We start from the raw sequence: 19482 nt of genomic DNA, 5'->3' as shown, positions 1-19482 counted from the left end.
GCTTCATGCAGGGAGCCCGATGTGGGACTGGATCCTGGGACTCCAGAATCACTCCTGGGCTGAAGTCGGCGCTAAACCGCTGAGCCACCCAGGGATCCCCTATCAATTGGTTCCTATATAACGTGTTTTACTAAATTATTTTATTTGTAGTAATTTTCCATTGGTTCTTGGGAGTTTTTAAAATATAAAAATCATATTACCTGCAAATCCATATCTTTGTGTTTGTTTTTAAAGATCTTACTTATTTATTCATGAGAGACACAGAGAGGCAGAGACACAAGCAGAGCGAGAATCAGGCTCCATGCAGGGAGCCCAATGCGAGACATAATCTCTGGACCCCAGAATTACAACCCGAGCCTAAGGCAGATGCTTAACTGATTAAGCCACCCAGGCACCCCTTGAACATTTTCTGTACATATAATTGAATATAATATGTTCTTTGCTATTCCCTTGTCCTGTGTCCTCAGTCTTTCCCTCTCCAACGGGTCATTCCCATCAACCAAAAAACATGTTCTAGTATGTATTAATGAAAACCATGCTTGGGGTACCTGACTGGCTGAGTTGGCTCAGTTGTGAGATCAAGCCCCATGTTGGGTATGGAGCCTACTTAAAAAAAAAAAAACACACACACACACACACAGGGCAGCGAGGTGGGGTGGGGGTGGTGGTTAGCGCCACCTTCAGCCCAGGGCGTGATCCTGGAGACCCGGGATTGAGTCCCACGCCTGCTTCTGCCTCTGCCTGTGTCTCTGACTCTCTTTCTCTGTCTCTCTCTCTCTCATGAATAAATAAATAAAATCTTTAAAAACACACACACACACACACACACACACACACACACACACACTTGACCCCATATCCCTTTCCTACCTATCTCCCCATTTTACTGCCGTAATTCACAGACTTCTCAAAAGCTTTGTTTCTGTGGCCCACACTTTTTTATCTCCAATTGACAATCATACATACACACACCCCATAAAAGATATTTTCCCTCTTTTGTGAGTAGTCTTTTTTTTTTAAGATTTTATTTATTTATTCATGAGAGACCCACAGAGAGAGGCAGAGATATAGATAGAGGGAGAAGCAGGCTCCCTGCGGAGAGCCTGATATCGGACTCAATCCCAGGACACCGGGACCGCAACCTGAGCCAAAGGCAGATCCTCAACCACTGAGCCACCCAGGTGTCCCTGAAGTACTCTTTTTGGTTTGTTTGTTTTATTTTATTAAAGATTTTATTTATTCATGAGAGACACACAGAGGCAGAGACACAGGCAGAGAGAGAAGCAGGCTCCATGCAGGGAGCCTGATGTGGGACTCGATCCCAGGACTCCAGGATCACACCCTGGGCTGAAGGCAGACGCTAAACTTCTGAGCCGCCCAGGGATCCCCTTTTGTGAGTAGTTGTATTTGTTTCCTAGGGCTGCTATATCAGTACCATAAGCTGAATGACTTAAAACAATAGAAATTTGTTCTCTCAAAGTTCTGGAGGTAGAAGTCCAAAATCAAGTTGTCATCATGGCCACGTTCTCTCCCAAGGTTCTGTGGAAGAACTCTCCCTTCACAGTTTCTGACAGTAGTCAGCAAGCCTTTGTATCCTTGGCTTGTAGCTACATCATTCCAGTCTCTCCTTTTGTCTTCACATGGCCTTCACCCTATTTGTGTCCACATTGTCTTCTTAAAAGGTCGTCATACTGGATTTAGGGCTCTCCTTAATCCAGGATGATCTCATCTTTTTTTTGTTGTTGTTTTTAAGTTTTACTTATTTTTGAGAAAGTGTGTGCATGAGTCGGGGTAGGGGCAGAGAGAATCCTCAAGGAGACTCCCTGCTAAGCATGGAGCCTGACATTGCAGGGCTTGATCCTACAACCCACGAAATCATCACCTGAGCTGAAACCAAGAGTTGGATGCTGAACCCACTGTGCCAGCCAGGTGCCCCTGGGATGATCTCATCTTAACTAATACATCTGTTTCCAGTTTGGATCACATTCACAGTTGGGGGCAGATGGTAGTTAGGACTTTATGTCCGGGATGCCTGGGTGGCTCAGCAGTTGAGCATCTGCCTTCAGCTCAGGCTGTGACCCTGGGGTCCCGGGATTGAGTTCTGCATCGGGCCCCCCACAGGGAGCCTGCTTCTCCCTCTGCCTGTGTCTTTGCGTCTCTCTCTCTCTCATGAATAAATAAATAAAATCTTAAGGAAAAAAAAAAGGACTTTAATGTCAATTTAAGGGACATAATTCATCCCACAACAGTAAATATGTCATGGAATTCAAACTGATAAGTATGGTAAACAGTGTTTGTTTCTTTTTAAGAATATGCATTTCCGGGCAGCCCGGGTGGCCCAGCGGTTTAGTGCCGCCTTCAGCCCAGGGTGTGATCCTGGACACCTGGGATCGAGTCCCACATCGGGCTCTCTTCATGGAACCTGCTTCTCCCTCTGCCTGTGTCTCTGCCTCTCTCTCTCTCTCTCTCTCTCTCTGTCATAAATAGATAAATAAAATCTTTAAAAAAAGAAGAGACCTCTAAAAAAAAAAAAAAGAATATGCATTTCCTTTTTATGTGTCTCAAGAATGGCCTTAACTTTGAATTTGCCTGTTTTCTCATGGTAGGTTCTTTTTTTTTTTTTCATGGTAGGTTCTAAGCCCACATTTGACATACATAAATCAGAATTGCAGCCCATTTACTTTTCAGTCCACCATAAGCTGGCTTTTGTTCTCATTCTGAACAAACAGCTAGGATACTACCACACTACTCATTTCAAGTTTATCACTAGATTTCTGCTTCTTTGGCTCTGTAACAGTACACTTCTGGGATTTCTTCCTTTATCATTGGAAACAATTTTTTAGTCAACTTCTCTAGTAGTTTTTCCTTTACTCAGTTTTCAGATTTTGCTCTTTTTCTAGGATTCTTCTCTCTAGTCTTTCCTCATAACTCTGAAATTCGTATCTCCAATTCACTTTATTTCTTTGTGCTCCATATTTAACAAGTGATTTTCATTTAGATGTCTTAGAGACATCTCAAACTTAATGTATCCTTAATGGGGTTCTTTGTTTCTTTCTCAAACCTGTTTTCCTCCTCCCTCCTGGGTTTCCAATTTCAGTAAATGCTAACACTATCCTCCCTGCTGCTCAAGAAGGAACATAGGAGTTATCTTTGATTTCCTCCCCTTTTACTTACTGTGCATCACCACAATTCTTGAGTCTTCCTATAGGTGATATCCACTGCTGTGGGTGTTGCTTTAGTCTCAAAGTGTCTTTTTCCTCTTATTATCCTTTTCCCTAAACCATTCCCTTTCTAGTGCTAATTATGGCCTTGTTAAAACATAAATCAAATCATGACAATCTCTAACTTAAAATCTTTTAGTTTTTTCCTCTGGCACCCATTTTAGCTCACTAGATTCCACTGAAACTAATTATCTTTACCATGCTTTTTTTTCATAGGACGCCTGGGTGGCTCAGTGGTTGAGAGTCTGCCTTTGACTCAGGCCGTGATCCTGGAGACCCAGGATCGAGTCCCATGTCAGGCTTCCTGCATGGAACCTGCCTCTCCCTCTGCCTGTGTCTCTGCCTCTGTCTCTCTCTCTCTCTCTCTCTCTGTGTGTGTGTCTCTCTCATGAATGAATCAATAAATAAAATCTTTAAAAAAAAAAAAAGAACATGCTTTTTTCAGATACATACCAAATCTTTCCTGCCATAACACACTTTGCAAAGCTTTTCTCTACAAGGGCTTTCTTCCCTAATGTTTTCACTTAGCTAGCCCCTATTCCTCTCAGTTTCAACATAAATAATATATTTCAGAGAGACCTTCTCTAATTATGCTAAATTAGATCCCAAAGCCCATGTTCTCTGTCATCCTTTTGTGTCTGTCATGGCATTTACCACAATTTGTGATGTTTATTGTGGCCCCAAAAGAATGTCAGCCCTGGCACCAGAGACCATGTCTGTCTCATCAATTGGTGAATTCTTAGTGCTTAATCTGCTGCCTAGAATATGATAGCTATTTAGGGTTTACTTGTAGAGTGAATGAAAAACCAAATACTGTCATTAGTTTGTTGGATTGTGTAAAGTGAGATTTTGCACCCATAATAGTTATTACATGAACTTTATAGTAGTTAGAATAAGGGCTTTGAGGTAATTAACATTCCCAAAGTCTGATACCCAAATGAAAGATAATTTAAAAGCACCGTTGCATTTTAGGAAACATATCATATATGGTATATTTTATACAGCATTTTCATTCAGTAGACATTTGTGAAAAGCAACTGAATTTTCTCTACTGCTAATAGTCTTTCAACATCAATTAATGGTGGCTTCTTTGTCATTTCTAATGTGCGGAACAGGATGCCGAAAACGCCATTCAACAGATGGGTGGCCAGTGGCTTGGTGGAAGACAAATCAGAACTAACTGGGCAACCCGAAAACCTCCAGCTCCAAAGAGTACATATGAGTGTAGGTGTATTGGAGAAGAAAAGGAAATGTGGAATTTTGGAGAAAAATACACTAGATTTTAAATGTTAGAGCTGTTCCCGGAGACTTATTGCAGAAATAGATGAGAAGCAAATCAAGACTACTGTTCAAAATGTACTTAGTTTTCATTTTTGTAATCTTAAATAAATGATTATCTCTAATGTCAAGTCTCCTATTAAATAGAGAATATTAAGTAATTTTTTTAGATATTGTTGGGGGTGTTTAATCCTCAAATGTATTATGTGTTACATAAGCATTTTAGTCAAGGTAAAAATTACCATTACAGTAGTGTAATTGATGCTGCTTTTCTGTTTCTGAACATTTTATTTAATGAATTTAAAATATTAAACTTTTCCCTCCTCAGCAAACACCAAACAGCTATCCTATGATGAGGTTGTAAATCAGTCTAGTCCAAGCAACTGTACTGTATACTGTGGAGGTGTCACTTCTGGGCTGACAGGTATGGAAACCTTAACTGTATGGCACCTTGAGGATAATTTTTTAACTGAATGCTTGATGTTTATAGGATTTTATATAACTTGGTGTGGTTTGTTTTTGTATTTTGTCTAACAGAACAACTAATGCGTCAGACTTTTTCGCCATTTGGACAAATAATGGAAATTCGAGTCTTTCCAGATAAAGGATATTCATTTGTTCGGTATGAGTAGTTTAAAAAACAAAACAAAACTTTTTCCCCCCCAAAATCATTTTGAATATTTAACTTAGTAGTTTTCTTAAAAATTTACCTTGGCTTAAAAAAAAAAATTTATCTTGGATAAAAAAAAATTGAGATTTCTCTAGCATTTAGCAGTATTTGCTGCTGTTTTTTTAATGGCGCCCTCCTTATAACCACAAGATCAAGAAGACATTCTCTATTAAAATAAATTTCTCCAGAACTACAAGATTCTTGAAAAAATATACCAAAGAAAATAGACATCTTAACATGTTTATTTGTGTGAACTGCCTGTTTACCTCAGGCTCAGCTTGATTTTTTAAAATAAGTTTTATTCATAAGTAAACAGTTTATATTGGTGATTCTTAATATTGTTTTCAATAGGTTCAATTCCCATGAAAGTGCAGCACATGCAATTGTTTCTGTTAATGGAACTACCATTGAAGGTCATGTTGTGAAATGCTATTGGGGTAAAGAAACTCTTGACATGATAAATCCTGTGCAGCAGGTGAGAGGGTTCTTGACTTTGGACAGTAATTGCTGGGGTGATAGGTTATTTTAAAATGAAATTATTGATAATCCTTGGTAATAGTTTCTAGTTAAAATGATAATATATAAGGGCTCTTAACATTTGGTAGATTTATTCACATACTATTTGGAAACTCACAAATGTGTTTGATTCATTTGAAACAAAAGCTATAAATATATTTAGAACCTTGGCATTTTCTTCTAGATTTTGCTACTTTTGTTTTTCCAGGCAGCTTTACTGGTTTAAATGTGAACCCATAAAAATTTCTCTGAAGGGATGCCTGGAGTGGCTCAGTCAGTTAAGCATCTGACTCTTGATTTTGGTTCAGGTCATGATCTCAGGGTGATGAAATCAAGCCCCAGCTCTGTACTGGGTGTGGAGCCTGCTTAAGATCCCCTTTCTTGCACGTTCTTGTGCTTTCTCTCTTAAAAAAAAAAATTCTGTGAAGAAACTGTAAATGGAGCACAGACAGGCATAAGGAAATCTAAACTATATAAACTATATGGAATAAGTAATCTTTTATATCTTCCCTTTCTATTTTAGTTACAAAACACTGAAACATTGTACAGTTTAATATTTATTATGGAGACATTACCTACTGCCTTATAAAGAGTGTGTCATTAGAGCATCGCGTAGAGAGTTACATCAGTATAACCTCACTTTTTTTTTTTTTTAAGCATCCATCTTACAGACTCTTGTTTATCCTTTCATTTTAATTGCATTCATGGCCTTATATGTTATGGCTATACGTTTGTGGTATATTAGGACAGTATGTGTACATATAACTTCAAATAATATTAAATTACCTGTTATGATTTTATTTAATAGCAGAATCAAATTGGATATCCACAAGCTTATGGCCAGTGGGGCCAGTGGTATGGAAATGCACAACAAATTGGCCAGTATATGCCTAATGGTTGGCAAGTACCTGCATATGGAATGTATGGCCAGGCATGGAATCAACAGGGATTTAAGTAAGCATATTTGCTCTTTTCCTTTATTATTAGCATTTGAAAAGTTAAGGACTTAGGAAAAGATTTTAAGTACTTAGTAGGCAATGTGGTCCTCTGTCTAAGGCAAGTTTCAGCCTTTGAAGGACTTAGTTTAGAGCTGTTTCTAATTTATAGTTTTAAGTATATTTCTTTAAAAATTGTCTGGAAATGAACTGCCCTGAGGCATAACCAATGTTAAAAGAATTTTGGTAATGCTGGATAATGAATCAACTAATATTTAAGGAAGAAAATGAGAGCTTAATAATTGCTAAGTTTTTTATGTGACCTCTGATCATTTAGCCATTCTTGGATACAGTTATTTTGATGCTAATAGTTTTATTCGTTCTGCTTTTTTTTGTTCTGTGCTAAAGGGTTGGTTTATACATTAATATGTATATTTATACATTAATATGGGTACTTCTTGTAACAAGTTTGTGCCCCATGTTGGTGTAGCATTTACTTAAAAATAAAATATCTAAAAAATATATAAGTGAAAGAACCTTATTTGTAATGTTGAAAAATATTATGAGCTTACATACGCTAATAATTGTTTTAATTTCTTCTTTGAGTAATATAAGTGGCAGTCTCTATTGTACCAAATGATGAGTTTCTTTCAGGTAGTGGTTTGTTCAGTGTATGTCTAACCCAGATGCACAGTTTTCCTTTCTGAGGTTAGAAATGAGTATTTTCTGAATTCAAAGGGAATAAATGTTTACAGGTAAAGGGGTTTTGTTTTTTCATTTTTTAGCTATGTTAAACTAACAAAAGTAAACTGTACAAATTAAACCTATGAGGATGCTTGTTTTTAAGAGAAAAAACTTTTGCCTTTGTTTTCCCTGGCATAACCATTATTATTATATTTAGGCTTAAGTGTTTTTTCCATGTATAATGTTATTTTTTCTCGGCATTTTAACCAGTGGATTCCCCCTCCTCTCTGCTTCTTTCACATTTTCTACCAGTCAAACACAGTCTTCTGCACCGTGGATGGGACCAAATTATGGAGTGCAGCCACCTCCAGGACAGAATGGCAGCATGTTGCCTAATCAGCCTGCAGGGTATCGAGTGGCAGGGTATGAAACCCAGTGAAAAAGGACTCCATAATCTAAAGCCAGTGGCTTGAGGCTACAGGGAGTGTAGTAAAGCCGTTGTTTACTTAAAGATTTATCAAATCAGTCAGTGCAAATGTCAGATACAATGTATTTATTTAAAAGATTCATTTTTTAATCATGAAATTACTTATCATCCACATTGTTTTAAAAAGAAACAAGATGCTGGATGTCTGCCAATTTTTGCCTTCATTACCTTTTTTGATAAAGTTTCTCAGATCCTTGTTTCAAATACAAATGCAGGGATTGCTGCCACTTTTTTAAAAGTAAGAGGCAGAAAATTGCACAATGTTGAACTTTTTTCCACTAAAGTAGCGTGCAGTTCTAGTTTGCATTCCTGATATGATTTAAAACATGTAATATAAAGATGTTAAAAAAATGAAGAACCAAAACTGTGCAGAGTCTAGAAGTTCTTTGTAATCTTCAGCTTGTGCACAATTCTGTTTTAGGGGTTTTTTTTTTTTTTTTTTTTTTTTTTTTTTTAAGGCATTGTTTGAACTGTCCCATCCTCCACTGTTTTCCCTTTGGGGTTTTAAAGTATAAATTATTAGTTTACATCATTTTTGTAACTACATTTTTCACAAATTTGTCTTGCCTTATTAAATTTCTGTAAAATATACTTAAATGGAAAAAAATGACGTTCACTTAGATTGAAAACTTTTCTCAGATGGATTGATAATTGCATTCATTTTGTGTTTTATATGAGAAGGTGCCTCAAGAATTCCCTCTTGGATTTGTTTAAAGGATTTTTATCTTCTGTGATAAACTTTGCTGTGTACCAGGAAATATAAAAACAAAAACTTGCTACTAAAGAAAATCTCTGAAATGTGAGAAGTTCTTATGAGCCCGTGTTAATTTCATGTGTCAACTTCTACATTTACGTGTATTGTTTCATTCTGTAAAATGTTTTAGCAATTTAATATTTTGCACAGTTAGCAAGCTTTGTATGTCATTTCCTTCTTAAAGGCATCGTGCAGAGTTGACAGGAGATTTATAAGGTTTTAAGTTGTTTGCATGTGAATATCAAATACACACTTTGGTAGTCTTTGAATACAAAGTCATCTGCTCTTGTTTTTCAAGAATTTTGAGACACAAAGTTGTATGTAAAGGAATATGTTAATTTGCCATTTTCTAGTTATATTTACTCAAAAAGAGTAAATCAACTTAATTTTAATATGTACAAATGATAGCTGTGAAACTGTAGACTATCCTATATCAGGCTTGGGGTTCGTTGTGAACTTCAAAGTTAGCCTGAAGGACCAGCCGGGCAAAGCATTTTTTAAATGTTCAGAGGCCAAAAGATAAACAAACAAAAAAAAAAAACCTTAAAATCCTACCTCCTTAAACAGCCTTCAAAGAGGAGAATCCTCAGTGCAATCATTATTTTTATTCTTTTGGTACCTGTTTTCCCGGAGTTCCCAATTTTATTATTTTGGGGTGGCTCCGAGCATTAAGAGGTTTAATCTTTGATGGCATTGTTCTAGTTTTAAAATTTCTAGTACATTTCAGAGTCTCTTAGAAGAGTCGTGGGAGATTTCGTTTTGTTTTCAGTGAAAGTCACAGACTTCCTTCTTCCTTTACTCACAAAGGGGAAGAGTCCCCCATATACATATTTGGATGGTTTGTTGTTTTTAAGACCTTCAGAGAGCTCCTAGCATTTAGTAACAGAAAAGGCCTGTGAAATCTTAACTTTCCTGGCCTTGTCTCTTCCAGATAGGAGCAAATTAAGCTGGTCTCTAAAGCCAATATTCATGTAAACCAGAGCCCAGGAAAGACAGCTCATAAGTGTATAATTCTCTGGAGCTCAATTCTATGCAGTTGTACTGATGTTTAAGTCACTGTGTATTTTTAAGTGTTGATACATTAAAAGTTGCTTTATGGAAGATGAGTAAATTTTTTAAATACTTGGGAATTTTATTTCCTTGTTAACTTCTACAGATCAGGGCATGCAACCAGAAGCAGCTTAAATGAAATACTCAAAAATAAAATATCAGGAAGCTATTTTTCGATTCTTCTGGTTTATGTTTCTATTTTAGGACCCTCATTTTTCTTAGTCAAAAATATTTTGTTTCCTGTACATCTGTGGACTGCAGGGTAAATTATTTGGACATAAGTAATTTAAGCAAAAGTATAGTTTTCTTTGATCGACTATCTCAAGTAACACTTATTAGCCAATATATTTTCTTATTGCACAAATCTTAAAGTGTACATTGACTACTTTTTGAGAAGAAAGTGGTATTTCTCAAAAAGTGACTACTGAACAAATGGACATTTCAGGAACATTGATAACTTTGGTTTAAATCTTACTCCTAGTGTTAAATCATTTAAAGTTTTTTTTTTTTTTTTTTTTTTAGTCTAAAAATCATACTGGTATCAGGTAAGAAAATTAAAGTTTTGAAAATGGTTTCGTTCTCTGCAATATGCATTCAGATTTTACTATAAAATACATCTGGTACTGTAAAGAACCTGAAGTGATTAACACTTAATGGGTCGTTAATCCAGTATTCTTTGCCCTGACTGTTTGGATATTAAAGTTCCTTTATGTTTTCTATAATCTGTGGGATTTTCTTGCAGTGATTATTGTGTGTGAAAGATTTTTCTTTTTAGTCTAGCCATACTGTTATATTCACTCAGGTATTTGTTAGCTTTTTTTAAAAAAAATCTTATTCCAGAAATCATGGTTTGCATTTGGTACTGTTTAATACCACAAAGAATTGGCATTCTGTAGATTTATCTCATTATGAAACCAGGCTCTCACTTTCCTTGTTGATGTTATCTTCCTGTTGAAAATGAGTTACACATTCTAGTTTTATTCTCCTGTTTTGTCCCTGTGTTTGCTCGTCTGCTTTTGTATGTGCGTTAGATTTCAGTGGACATTTGAGAAGGCAGTTGGTAGGGACTAGATTATATTTACAAAGAGAATTAGGTTTACTAAGTACTGTGGGGTGCTCTTGAGGTTATGGTTAAATTGGAAAAGTAAAATGTGTTTGTAGGAATGAAAAAGCAGATCTGGGCTTTTAAAGCAGTCCCTGTCTTTAGGGACACCTGGCTGGCTCAGTTGTAGAACTTGTAACATTTGATCTTGGGGTTGTGAGTTCAAGCCCCACATTGAGGCTCAAAACATGTACAACAGTGAAAGTGATGATTTCTAAAGTCAAAATCATTTTTTTGTAGAGAGTTATTTCATCTTTTCCAGTCACTGCATTTTGACTGTTGTATTTAGAACTATAAGAACCTGGGCAGCCCGGGTGGCTCAGCAGTTTAGCGCCGCCTTCAGCCCAGGGCATGACCCTGGGGACCCGAGATCGAGTCCCACGTCGGGCTCCCTGCATGGAACCTGCTTCTCCCCCTGCCTGTGTTTCTGCCTCTCTCTCTGTCTCTCATGAATAAATAAATAATAAACAAAACCTTTAAAAAACTGTAAGAACCTACCTTCCATAACAACACATTTTAATTTAAAAGCCTTAATAAAATGTTTATGAATGTGTTTCAATTAAATAAGATTTTATATTAGGCCTCTGAAGTTGGAGGCAGCTGAAGTTGTTCTGACAGTAATTCAACTTAAAAAGGAGAAAAACTAGACCTCCAACTAAGGATTGTTAGGGTAGGAATAGTGATTAAGCACAATTTTACTAGGTTAATGAGATTCCTAGCCCATTATCCTTGTTCGGCTCTAAAATACCAATAGCCGCACTTGTGTAGATCATGCGGGCTTTGGAGGATCTTTATATGGAAAAAATAAACAACTTTTGTTTTTTTGTTTTTGTTTTAAGATTTTATTTATTCATGAGAGACACAGAGAGAGAGAGAGAGGCAGAGACACAGGCAGAGGGAGAAGCAGGCTCTGTGCAGGGAGCCTGATGCGGGCCTCGATCCCGGGACCCCAGGATCACGCCCTGGGCTGAAGGCAGACACTCCACCACTGAGCCACCCAGGGATCCCCAAAATAAACAGTTTTTGAAAGAAAAGACAGATGCTGACATTTGATGGTCCCCACCAAAAAACTAGCTGGTCACCAATCCCCTCACAGTGGAGAATGCCAGTCACTAAGCCCTGCTCACGTACATACCTTCTCCAAAGAGGTGTTCGGTGTTTCGCTTTTAAATAAAGACAGCTAGTAGTAGTAGTGCTTTCAGAACTTTGAATTATATATCCGATGACACTTTATACACACATGCACTATCATGGATGACCATAGAATAAACATTTTTAGACCTGCAATTTAGAGGATTTTCTTCCTTGAATTCCCTAGTTCTCAGTTACTGGGTAAGCTCCATAAAAACGAGAGATCAAAACGTCTAGCAATGGGACCTGGCGTGGGAGTCCTGGAGAACAGCTGTGAAGCGATGTGGCAGCCAGTCCAGAATGATGGTCAGAGGGCTCAGGCTCAGCTTGGTCATCTGAGGTGTGGGCTACGTAGGTAATTAGAGAATGAGCCATTTTACACGGTGGAGGGTGTAGGAAGACTTGTGTTGGAAGAAAATCAGGCAAGTGACAAAAGGCAATTGTCAGGAGAAACATCCTTCCAGAAGGGAAACCACCTTCCCTTCCTGGGCCAGATACACATACTAAGGTATTTCAGAAGCTTTCCTGGATTACGTTAGAAAATATTTGTATTCTTCCACTGCTTAGAATATTGTATGTTGGATTTCCTCTACCTATCTTCTGTTTCTATCAATTGTTCTTAGTCTTTTTATCTTTGTTTGCTTTTCTCATTTCTAATAACTGTTCCTTAACATGCTTCGTGTGGTCTCCAGATTCACTTGTGCCCCCTTTAACGTAGTCTTCATTTCCGAAATGGTTTCTTTTAATCCCTTTCACCTGTTTCACACATCAACCCACTTGCCTCCCCTCTGGCAACCATCAGTTCTCTATAGTTAATAGTTCAGTTTTTTTGGTTTGTCTTTTTTTCTTTGTTTCTTAAATTCCACATACAAGTAAAATCACATATAAGACAAATCATTTGTGTTTCTGACTCCTTTCACATAGCATTATTCTCTAGATCCACTCATGTTGGCAAGTGGCAATATTCTTTTTCACAGCTGAGTAGCATTCATCATGTGTGGGATGTGTGTGTTTACACGTGTGTACCACACATCTGTATCCATTGATATATCATTGGGCACCTAGGCTGCTGCCATAGTTTGGCTATTATAAAAAATGCTGCAATAAACCCAGGAGGCATATATATTTTTTGAATTAATATTTCCACATTCCTTGGGAAGATACTTAGCAGTGGAATTACTGGATCATATGGTAATTCTGTTTTTAGTTTTTTGAGGAACCTCTATACTGTTTGCCACAGTAGCTTCACAATTTGCACTCCCACCAGCAGCGCGTGAGGATTCCTTTTTCTCCACGTTCTCTCCAGCATGTTTCCTGTGTTTTTTATTTCCACCATCCGGACACATGCAAGGAATTCTTATGTTTCTTAGCTGCATTTGCTTCATTTAGTGTTTTTTAATTCATGTTAGAATGTTGATATATTTGCAGCTGCTTTGTGGGAACATTTTTCATGTCTTTTCCTTAGGGGAACTAGGTAAGTTTTGCTATTTCATATTTTTTTTAATTTCATATTTTTAATTAGAGCATCTGCACAAGTGCTGTGTTTATTCATTTCTGCTTATTTGTATTTGAAACTGTTTGGAGAATGAAGGAGAGGAACCCCGTCCAATTTTCTCACCTCCCTCTGGCTACAATGAATTCCCTCCCTTGGGATATGACCTTGTTCAGAAGTTATGTGCAGGCTCTCAGCTCCCTGGATTCCTTCATCTGCTACATTAAGACCTAATGCCTGTGTTTCAAGGAGATCCCCTAACTTGCTTTCTGAAAGACCTCTGGACCCCAGGCACTTTACACATCTCCCTCCCTTCTCCACTGCTCCCAGCACTCACACAGTTGTTCGGTCCTCACTGCAGTCTCCACGCAGGGTGAATATTTGCAGAGTGAGACCTGCCATCAGTATCCCACTCTTGGTACACTGCACTCTGGTGGCCTCCCATGCATTACCACTCGGTGTGGAACTTCTAAGTTTTCTCTGCCCTCTTAGTGTCACCTAAGGTAGTGTTTGGGGGGGGATTCATGGTCCTATGTTTTCCTTGTTGCTCTCCGTGGTTTCTAGGAGGGATAGAGAGACCCAGAACCAGGCGGCTAACATGTTTATACAGAATCAAAAGCCCAAAAGAATCTTTTAAACAAGTAAATTCGATTGTGACACACATACACACCCCTACTTGAAAGTTTTTGCTTCAAATTGCATTTAAGATGTCATCTAAAGTCTTTAATAAGGAGGGCCCCTGGCTGGCTCATTGGGCAGAGCATGAGATTTAATTTTGAGGTTGTGAGCTCAAGCCCCAGGTTGGGTGTGAAGATTAAAAATAAAATCTTTTTTAATAAATTAGTATGGTCTGCATTGCTTTCTGTGCATTTTGTATTTTCCAACTTCACAGCAAGTCATTCTCCACTCTCCCCTAAGCCTTTCTGCTCCCCACTCCTCTCCTGAAGTTTTTTTTTTTTTAAACTTTATTTTATTCATGAGAGACAGAGAGAGGCAGAGACAGAAGCAGGGACCCCACGCGGGACTCGATCCTGGGTCTCCAGGATCACATACTGGGCTGAAGGCAGTGCTAAACCACTGAGCCATCTGGGCTGCCCTATCTTGAAGTTTCTTTCTTTTTTTTTTTTTTTTTGAAGTTTCTTGAATAAGTAAACACTTCATGTCAGGAGAGAGAGACCAACACTAAAACTTTGAAAAGGAAATTTTAATATAAATAGTTGCTAAATAGTAAAAGGTGGTTAACTACTAAAAGGGATAAAACAAGGACTGTTAAAGGGATCCAGAAGTCGCAGGTGAAAAAACCTACCAGCTACAGTGAAGGAACTGGGAGTTTAGGAGAGCCTTGAGACCTCTCCAAAGGGGACTTGGTTACCACAGAACGTGGAGCCTGGTGAAGAAACATGCCGGAGGGCGTGGGCTGGAGAGGTCCTTCGCTGTTGGCCAGAAAGCACGAGCAGGTTGGAACTGGTCAATGGCAATGATCCACCTGTGAGGGAAGTGTCTTCCCACCACCATCTCCTCCCATTGTTCCCCAGTGCCCTCTGACCAAGCCCAACAGGGAGCCAACAGGCAAAAGAGATGTTTGGCAAAACCAAGTAAAGAAGGGTGGATTGGGAACGGAGACTCCTATCCTGGGGCCTTGCCACCTGAATCCCTTTTGCCTGCTTTGTCTTCAAGTCTCTACTTAAATGTCACTTCCTCTAAAAGGCATTCCTTTACCCCCAATCTAAATCATAAATCAGTAGCTTCTCAAACCATCTTACAAAGCTTTTCCTTTATAGCATCCGTGATAATCTTTAATTAAATATAGTTGACCCTTGAACAATAACAGGTTAGGAACACCAACCCCGCTGCACAGTCGAAACTATGTATAATCTGACTTTCCCAAAGCAACTATTAATAAGCCTACTGTTGATTGGAAGACTTGCCAATAATATAGTTGATCAACACATAATTTTTAAGTAATAAATATATATTGTATTTTTAAAGTAGGCCCCACACCCACCATGGAGCCCAATGTGGGGCTTGAACTCCTAACCCTGAGATAAAAGATCTGAGCTGAAAGGAGTCAGGCACTTAACCTACTGAGCCATCCAGGTGCCACTACATTCTATTCTTACAACAAAGAAAGCTAGAGACCATGAGAGACTCCTGACCCTGGGAAACGGATGCGGAAGGGGAGGCGGGTGGGGTGACAGGGCCGGGCACTAAGGAGGGCATGTGATGGGGTGAGCACTGAGTGTTATACTATATGTTGGCAAATTGAATTTAAAAAAATTATAAGAGAAAATACAGTACTACACTGTATTGAAAAAAACGTGCATATAAGTGGACCCACACTATTTAACCACATTCAAGGGCCAATTGGTGTTTTCATTTTTTCGATTATATTTTTAAACTTGTGTCCTTCAAAATAAACTTGTGTTCTTCAGTAAACGGAAAGCTGGCGTCCATTTCCTCCAATACCATATTATGTCCGGGAACCCGCTAAATAATAGGTGCTTGCTCAGCACATGTTTGTTGGATTTAATCGATTGCTATCTCGTACAATCTGATTGTGACCAAATGGCTTTTCTACCATGTGCTGCTGATACTACGGGCTAGAACACTGGGCGGGAGGTGAGAAGAGCTAAAACTGAAAGACCAAGTCAGGGCCGATTCTTTGTGCTATGCCAAGTAACTTGGACGTTTTTTAATCCTAAAGATCCTAGGGATCCATTGATCTAATTTGTGTTTAGGTCAAGATGTGTCCCAGGCTCCTGGCTTGAGCAATCAGATGGATGGCGGAGTAGGGAAAGGAAAAGGCGCCCCTTTGTGAGGGCAAGTAAGACTAGAAGCTAGTTAGAGGGCAGAAGAGAGCCAGGGAGTTCCCGCCTTCAGCATGTGCAGCTCAGATCTGTGTGACAGAAATAACTAGCCGGTAAGGATACAGAATTTAGGAGGGAGATCCAGGCTGAAATTAGGCCTCTGAGTCTTCAGCATTTAGGTGACAGTTGGAAATCCGTGGAATGGAAATCGCCCAGAGAGATGCTAGAGGGAGAAAAACTCTTAGGTCCACCAGTGTTTTCGGGTGCAGAGGCAGAGAGGCTTGCAAAGGAGAATGAGAAGGAGCTACCTGACGGGTGGGGGAAATAGAGGGTCCTGGCTGTGGCGGAAATCACGGAGGAAACACTTCAAGGAAATAGTAGCAGTCAAGTGTGTCAAATACTGCAGGAAGGAAAAATACAAGAGGTGTGTGTGTGGGGGAAAAACTCCACTGGATTTAGCAATAAAGAAGTACCTTTAAAATGAGGATTTTCGGGCAGCCGGGGGTGGCCCAGCGGTGGAGCATCTGCCTGGGGCCCAGGGCGTGACCCCGGGGTCACGGGATGGAGTCCCCCGTCGGGCTCCCTGCGTGGAGCCTGCTTCTCCCTCTGCCTGGGTCTCTGCTTCTCTCTCTGTGTCTCTCGTGAATAAATAAATAAATAAATAAATAAATATTAAAAATATGCATATATAATCAAAGCAGAAACGCTGAACTGGAAACACCTCGTGGTAGCGTGCCCTTGTCCCGTTTCCTCCGGTCTGGACCCCGGTCCCATCAGCAGGCCGCAGGGACCCGCCGGCCTTGCCTACCCCCGGGTAGCGGGCGACCCGCAGCTAGGCCGGGGCCCCGGCTGGGCGGACACGCAGGTTTTACAGCCAACGCCCCGGGGGGGCGAGTCTTCCCCGACAAGACGCCGAGTCGCAGCCAACGCCTGCTGATGATGCACAGAATTTATGACGATTTGTGCTGCGATTACCGGTGAATTCTACACCAAACAGAGCGCTCTCGGGGCTGAAGCCTCCCGCCCAGCCTGCAACCGCACGGGACGCCGCGCAGCACCCCCGCCGCCCGCTCCGCGCAGACTCCGCCGCCTACGGGAGCGAACTACAACTCCCATCGGACAACGCGAGCCGAGGGGGCGGGCATCCGCCGCGCGTGGGCGGCGCCGACCAATAACGACCGTCGTTACAGCCAACAGTTTGGCCGCGTTTGTAAAAGGCCGCGGCAGGCGAAGAGAGAGGAGGTGAGGGCGGCCCTGGGCCTGGGGCCCCGCGGCCGCGGGCGGCGGAGGGAGCGGGGCGCCGCGGGGCAGCTAAGGGGGCCGCGTTGACAGAAGGCGCGCGCGGCGTCGAGCCGGGAATGCAGGCGGAGAGCGTGTCCGAGGAGCGGGGTGCCGGCCAGGCGGGGCCGAGGCCGGGGCCTGCTTGGCACCGGAAGGGAGCCGCCGCGCGCGGAGGATGCCGGGAAGCAGGTCTCCGGGAGCTGCGGGGGCGGGGCCGGAAGCCGGGGGGCGGGCCCGGAAGCCGGGCGTGCGGGCGCGGGCCGCGGGGGCGCAGCAGCCGGGATGCCCGCTTGTGGGCGTGCCCCCGCCTCGCGGCCGTGCTCGGCGCGGGGACCCGGTAGAGGACCGGCGCCTGGTAGGTGGAGCGGCCGCGTCAGGCCGCGTCAGGCCCCGCGGGTCCGAGCGGGCGGACGGTGCCCACGTGACCGCGGCGACGCCAGGCCGCCCCTGGCCTCCGCGCCCTCCGCGCCCCCGCGCCCCCGCGCCCGCCGCGGCCGGTCGGGGCCTGCGGGAACCTGCGCCGCCTCCAGGAAGCCGCCCTGGGTGAGCTGTCCCGCCGCCGCCGCCGCCGCCCGGGCTCAGCCGCAGACCCGCCCAGACCGACCTCCGCGGGCGGGGTTCAGGCGCAGGCCATTGTCCTAACCTTAGGCCGTGGAGGTAAAGCGGACGTGCGACCCAGCAGCCTCACGTGCCCCCGCGCCCCGAGTCCGCGGCTACGGAGGCGCCCTGTGCTGAGACCGGCGGGGCGCGGGGCGCGGGGCGCGGGGCCTGTGCACCACCCGGCCCTTCACCGTGTCCCTCCCGTCTCCTGCCCCTGCGCCCCGGCCGCCGCCCGCCTGCCTTCCGGGTCCAGGACCTTGGGGCTCTCTTGCTGGTCGGTTTCTTAGATTCCACGTATAAGTGAAATCATACGGTATTTGTCTTTCTCCGTCTTCCCTAGCACAGTACCTGAGGCCCACCTGCGCCGTTGGCAGTGGCAGGCCCGCCCCCTCCGGGCCTCAGGGGTGTTCCGTGGTTTTCCAGCAGAGGATTCCATTTATAGCCGCACACGCCACATTTTTTAAGAACATATTCTATTTACTCATGAGAGAGGCGTCTAGAGACCCAGGCAGAGGGAGAAGCAGGCTCCCGGCAGGACTCGATCCCGGGACCCCGGGGTCACGCCCTGAGCCCAAGGCAGGTGCTCCCACCGCCGAGCCTCCCGCTGCCCCTGCCTCTTGCTTATTTTAAGATAGGATTTGGGATGTTGAAAATTATTTTTGTTTTTTATTTTTCACAAGCTGGCTTTTCATGCTCTGCTCATTTTTTTTTTTTTTTTAGTGGGTTTGTTATTGATTAAAAAAAAAAACAACTCTTATTTTAGAAAATGAGCTCTTTGGCATTCACGTTTCAAATATTTTCCCTCTATTTTTAGTGACAGGTTTTTATCGTATTTAAGGAATCTCTATACCCAATGTGGTGCTCAAACTCAGAATCCCAAGATCAAGAGTCACATGCTCAACTGACTGAGCCAGGCAGGTAGCCTTTTTATTTTATTTTATTTTATTTATTTTTTAAAGATTTTATTTATTTATTCATGACGGAATGAGAGGCAGAGACACAGGCAGAGGGAGAGGGAGAGAGGCAGGCTCCATGCAGGGAGCCCAACACAGGACTCAATCTCAGGTCTCCAGGATCATACCCTGGGCTGAAGGCAGGCACTAAACCACTGGGCCACCTGGCTACCGTTATTTCATTTTTTTTTTTAAGATTTTATTTATTCATGAGAGACACACAGACACAGGGACACAGGCAGAGGGAGAAGCTCCCACATACAGGGAGCCCAATGTGTGACTCGATCCGGGTCTCCAGATTCACGCTCTGGGCTGAAGGCAGCGCTAAACTGCTGGGCCACCCGGGCTGCCCCAGGAACCCCTTTTATTTTTTATTTTTTATTTTTATTTTTTTTTAAATTTTTATTTATTTATGATAGTCACACACACAGAGAGAGAGAGAGAGAGAGAGAGGCAGAGACAGAAGCAGGCTCCATGCACCGGGAGCCCGACATGGGATTCAATCCCGGGTCTCCAGGATC

General features: G+C 42.0%; 2 protein-coding genes and 1 long non-coding RNA gene across 35 annotated transcripts in view; 2 read left to right on the top strand and 1 right to left on the bottom strand.

Moving 5' to 3' along the window:
- Positions 1–10317, top strand: part of TIA1 (TIA1 cytotoxic granule associated RNA binding protein) — a 31060-nt gene extending 20743 nt beyond the window's left edge. For 17 of the 26 annotated variants that reach the window (XR_012003726.1, XR_012003733.1, XM_072768720.1 and 14 more), the window contains 6 exons: positions 4337–4445; positions 4828–4923; positions 5037–5121; positions 5521–5644; positions 6494–6639; positions 7617–10317. Coding sequence is in view for 22 of the 26 variants with exons in the window: in XM_072768720.1 (XP_072624821.1) it covers positions 4337–4445; positions 4828–4923; positions 5037–5121; positions 5521–5644; positions 6494–6639; positions 7617–7743 (687 nt within the window). In the remaining 4 variants the exon portion in view is untranslated. The other 9 variants (XM_072768710.1, XM_072768722.1, XM_072768718.1 and 6 more) reach the window with 4 other exon arrangements.
- Positions 10318–11874: 1557 nt separating this feature from the next.
- LOC140600452 (uncharacterized) lies at positions 11875–17591 on the bottom strand. Of its 2 annotated transcripts, XR_012003735.1 has the most exons (3): positions 16601–17580; positions 16436–16527; positions 11875–16350 (listed from the first exon to the last, which is right to left on the bottom strand). It is a non-coding gene; the product is annotated as an uncharacterized lncRNA (long non-coding RNA). The 2 variants fall into 2 exon arrangements; XR_012003734.1 differs by having other exon boundaries at positions 11875–16527; positions 16601–17591.
- C11H2orf42 (chromosome 11 C2orf42 homolog) overlaps positions 17215–19482 on the top strand; it is a 27914-nt gene continuing 25646 nt past the window's right edge. For 2 of the 7 annotated variants that reach the window (XM_072768708.1, XM_072768701.1), the window contains exon 1: positions 17215–17369. The gene's annotated coding sequence lies outside the window, so the exon portion shown is untranslated. Of the gene's footprint in view, positions 17370–17469; positions 17598–17639; positions 17764–17854; positions 18066–18822; positions 18923–19482 lie in introns of those variants that run through there. The other 5 variants (XM_072768705.1, XM_072768707.1, XM_072768703.1 and 2 more) reach the window with 5 other exon arrangements.

Source organism: Canis lupus, chromosome 11, assembly GCF_048164855.1.
Source record: "Canis lupus baileyi chromosome 11, mCanLup2.hap1, whole genome shotgun sequence".
In the NCBI taxonomy this organism is placed as follows: Eukaryota; Metazoa; Chordata; class Mammalia; order Carnivora; family Canidae; genus Canis; species Canis lupus.
The sequence above is the reverse complement of the archived record's forward strand: the minus strand, read 5'-3'. Positions and strand labels throughout refer to the sequence as shown.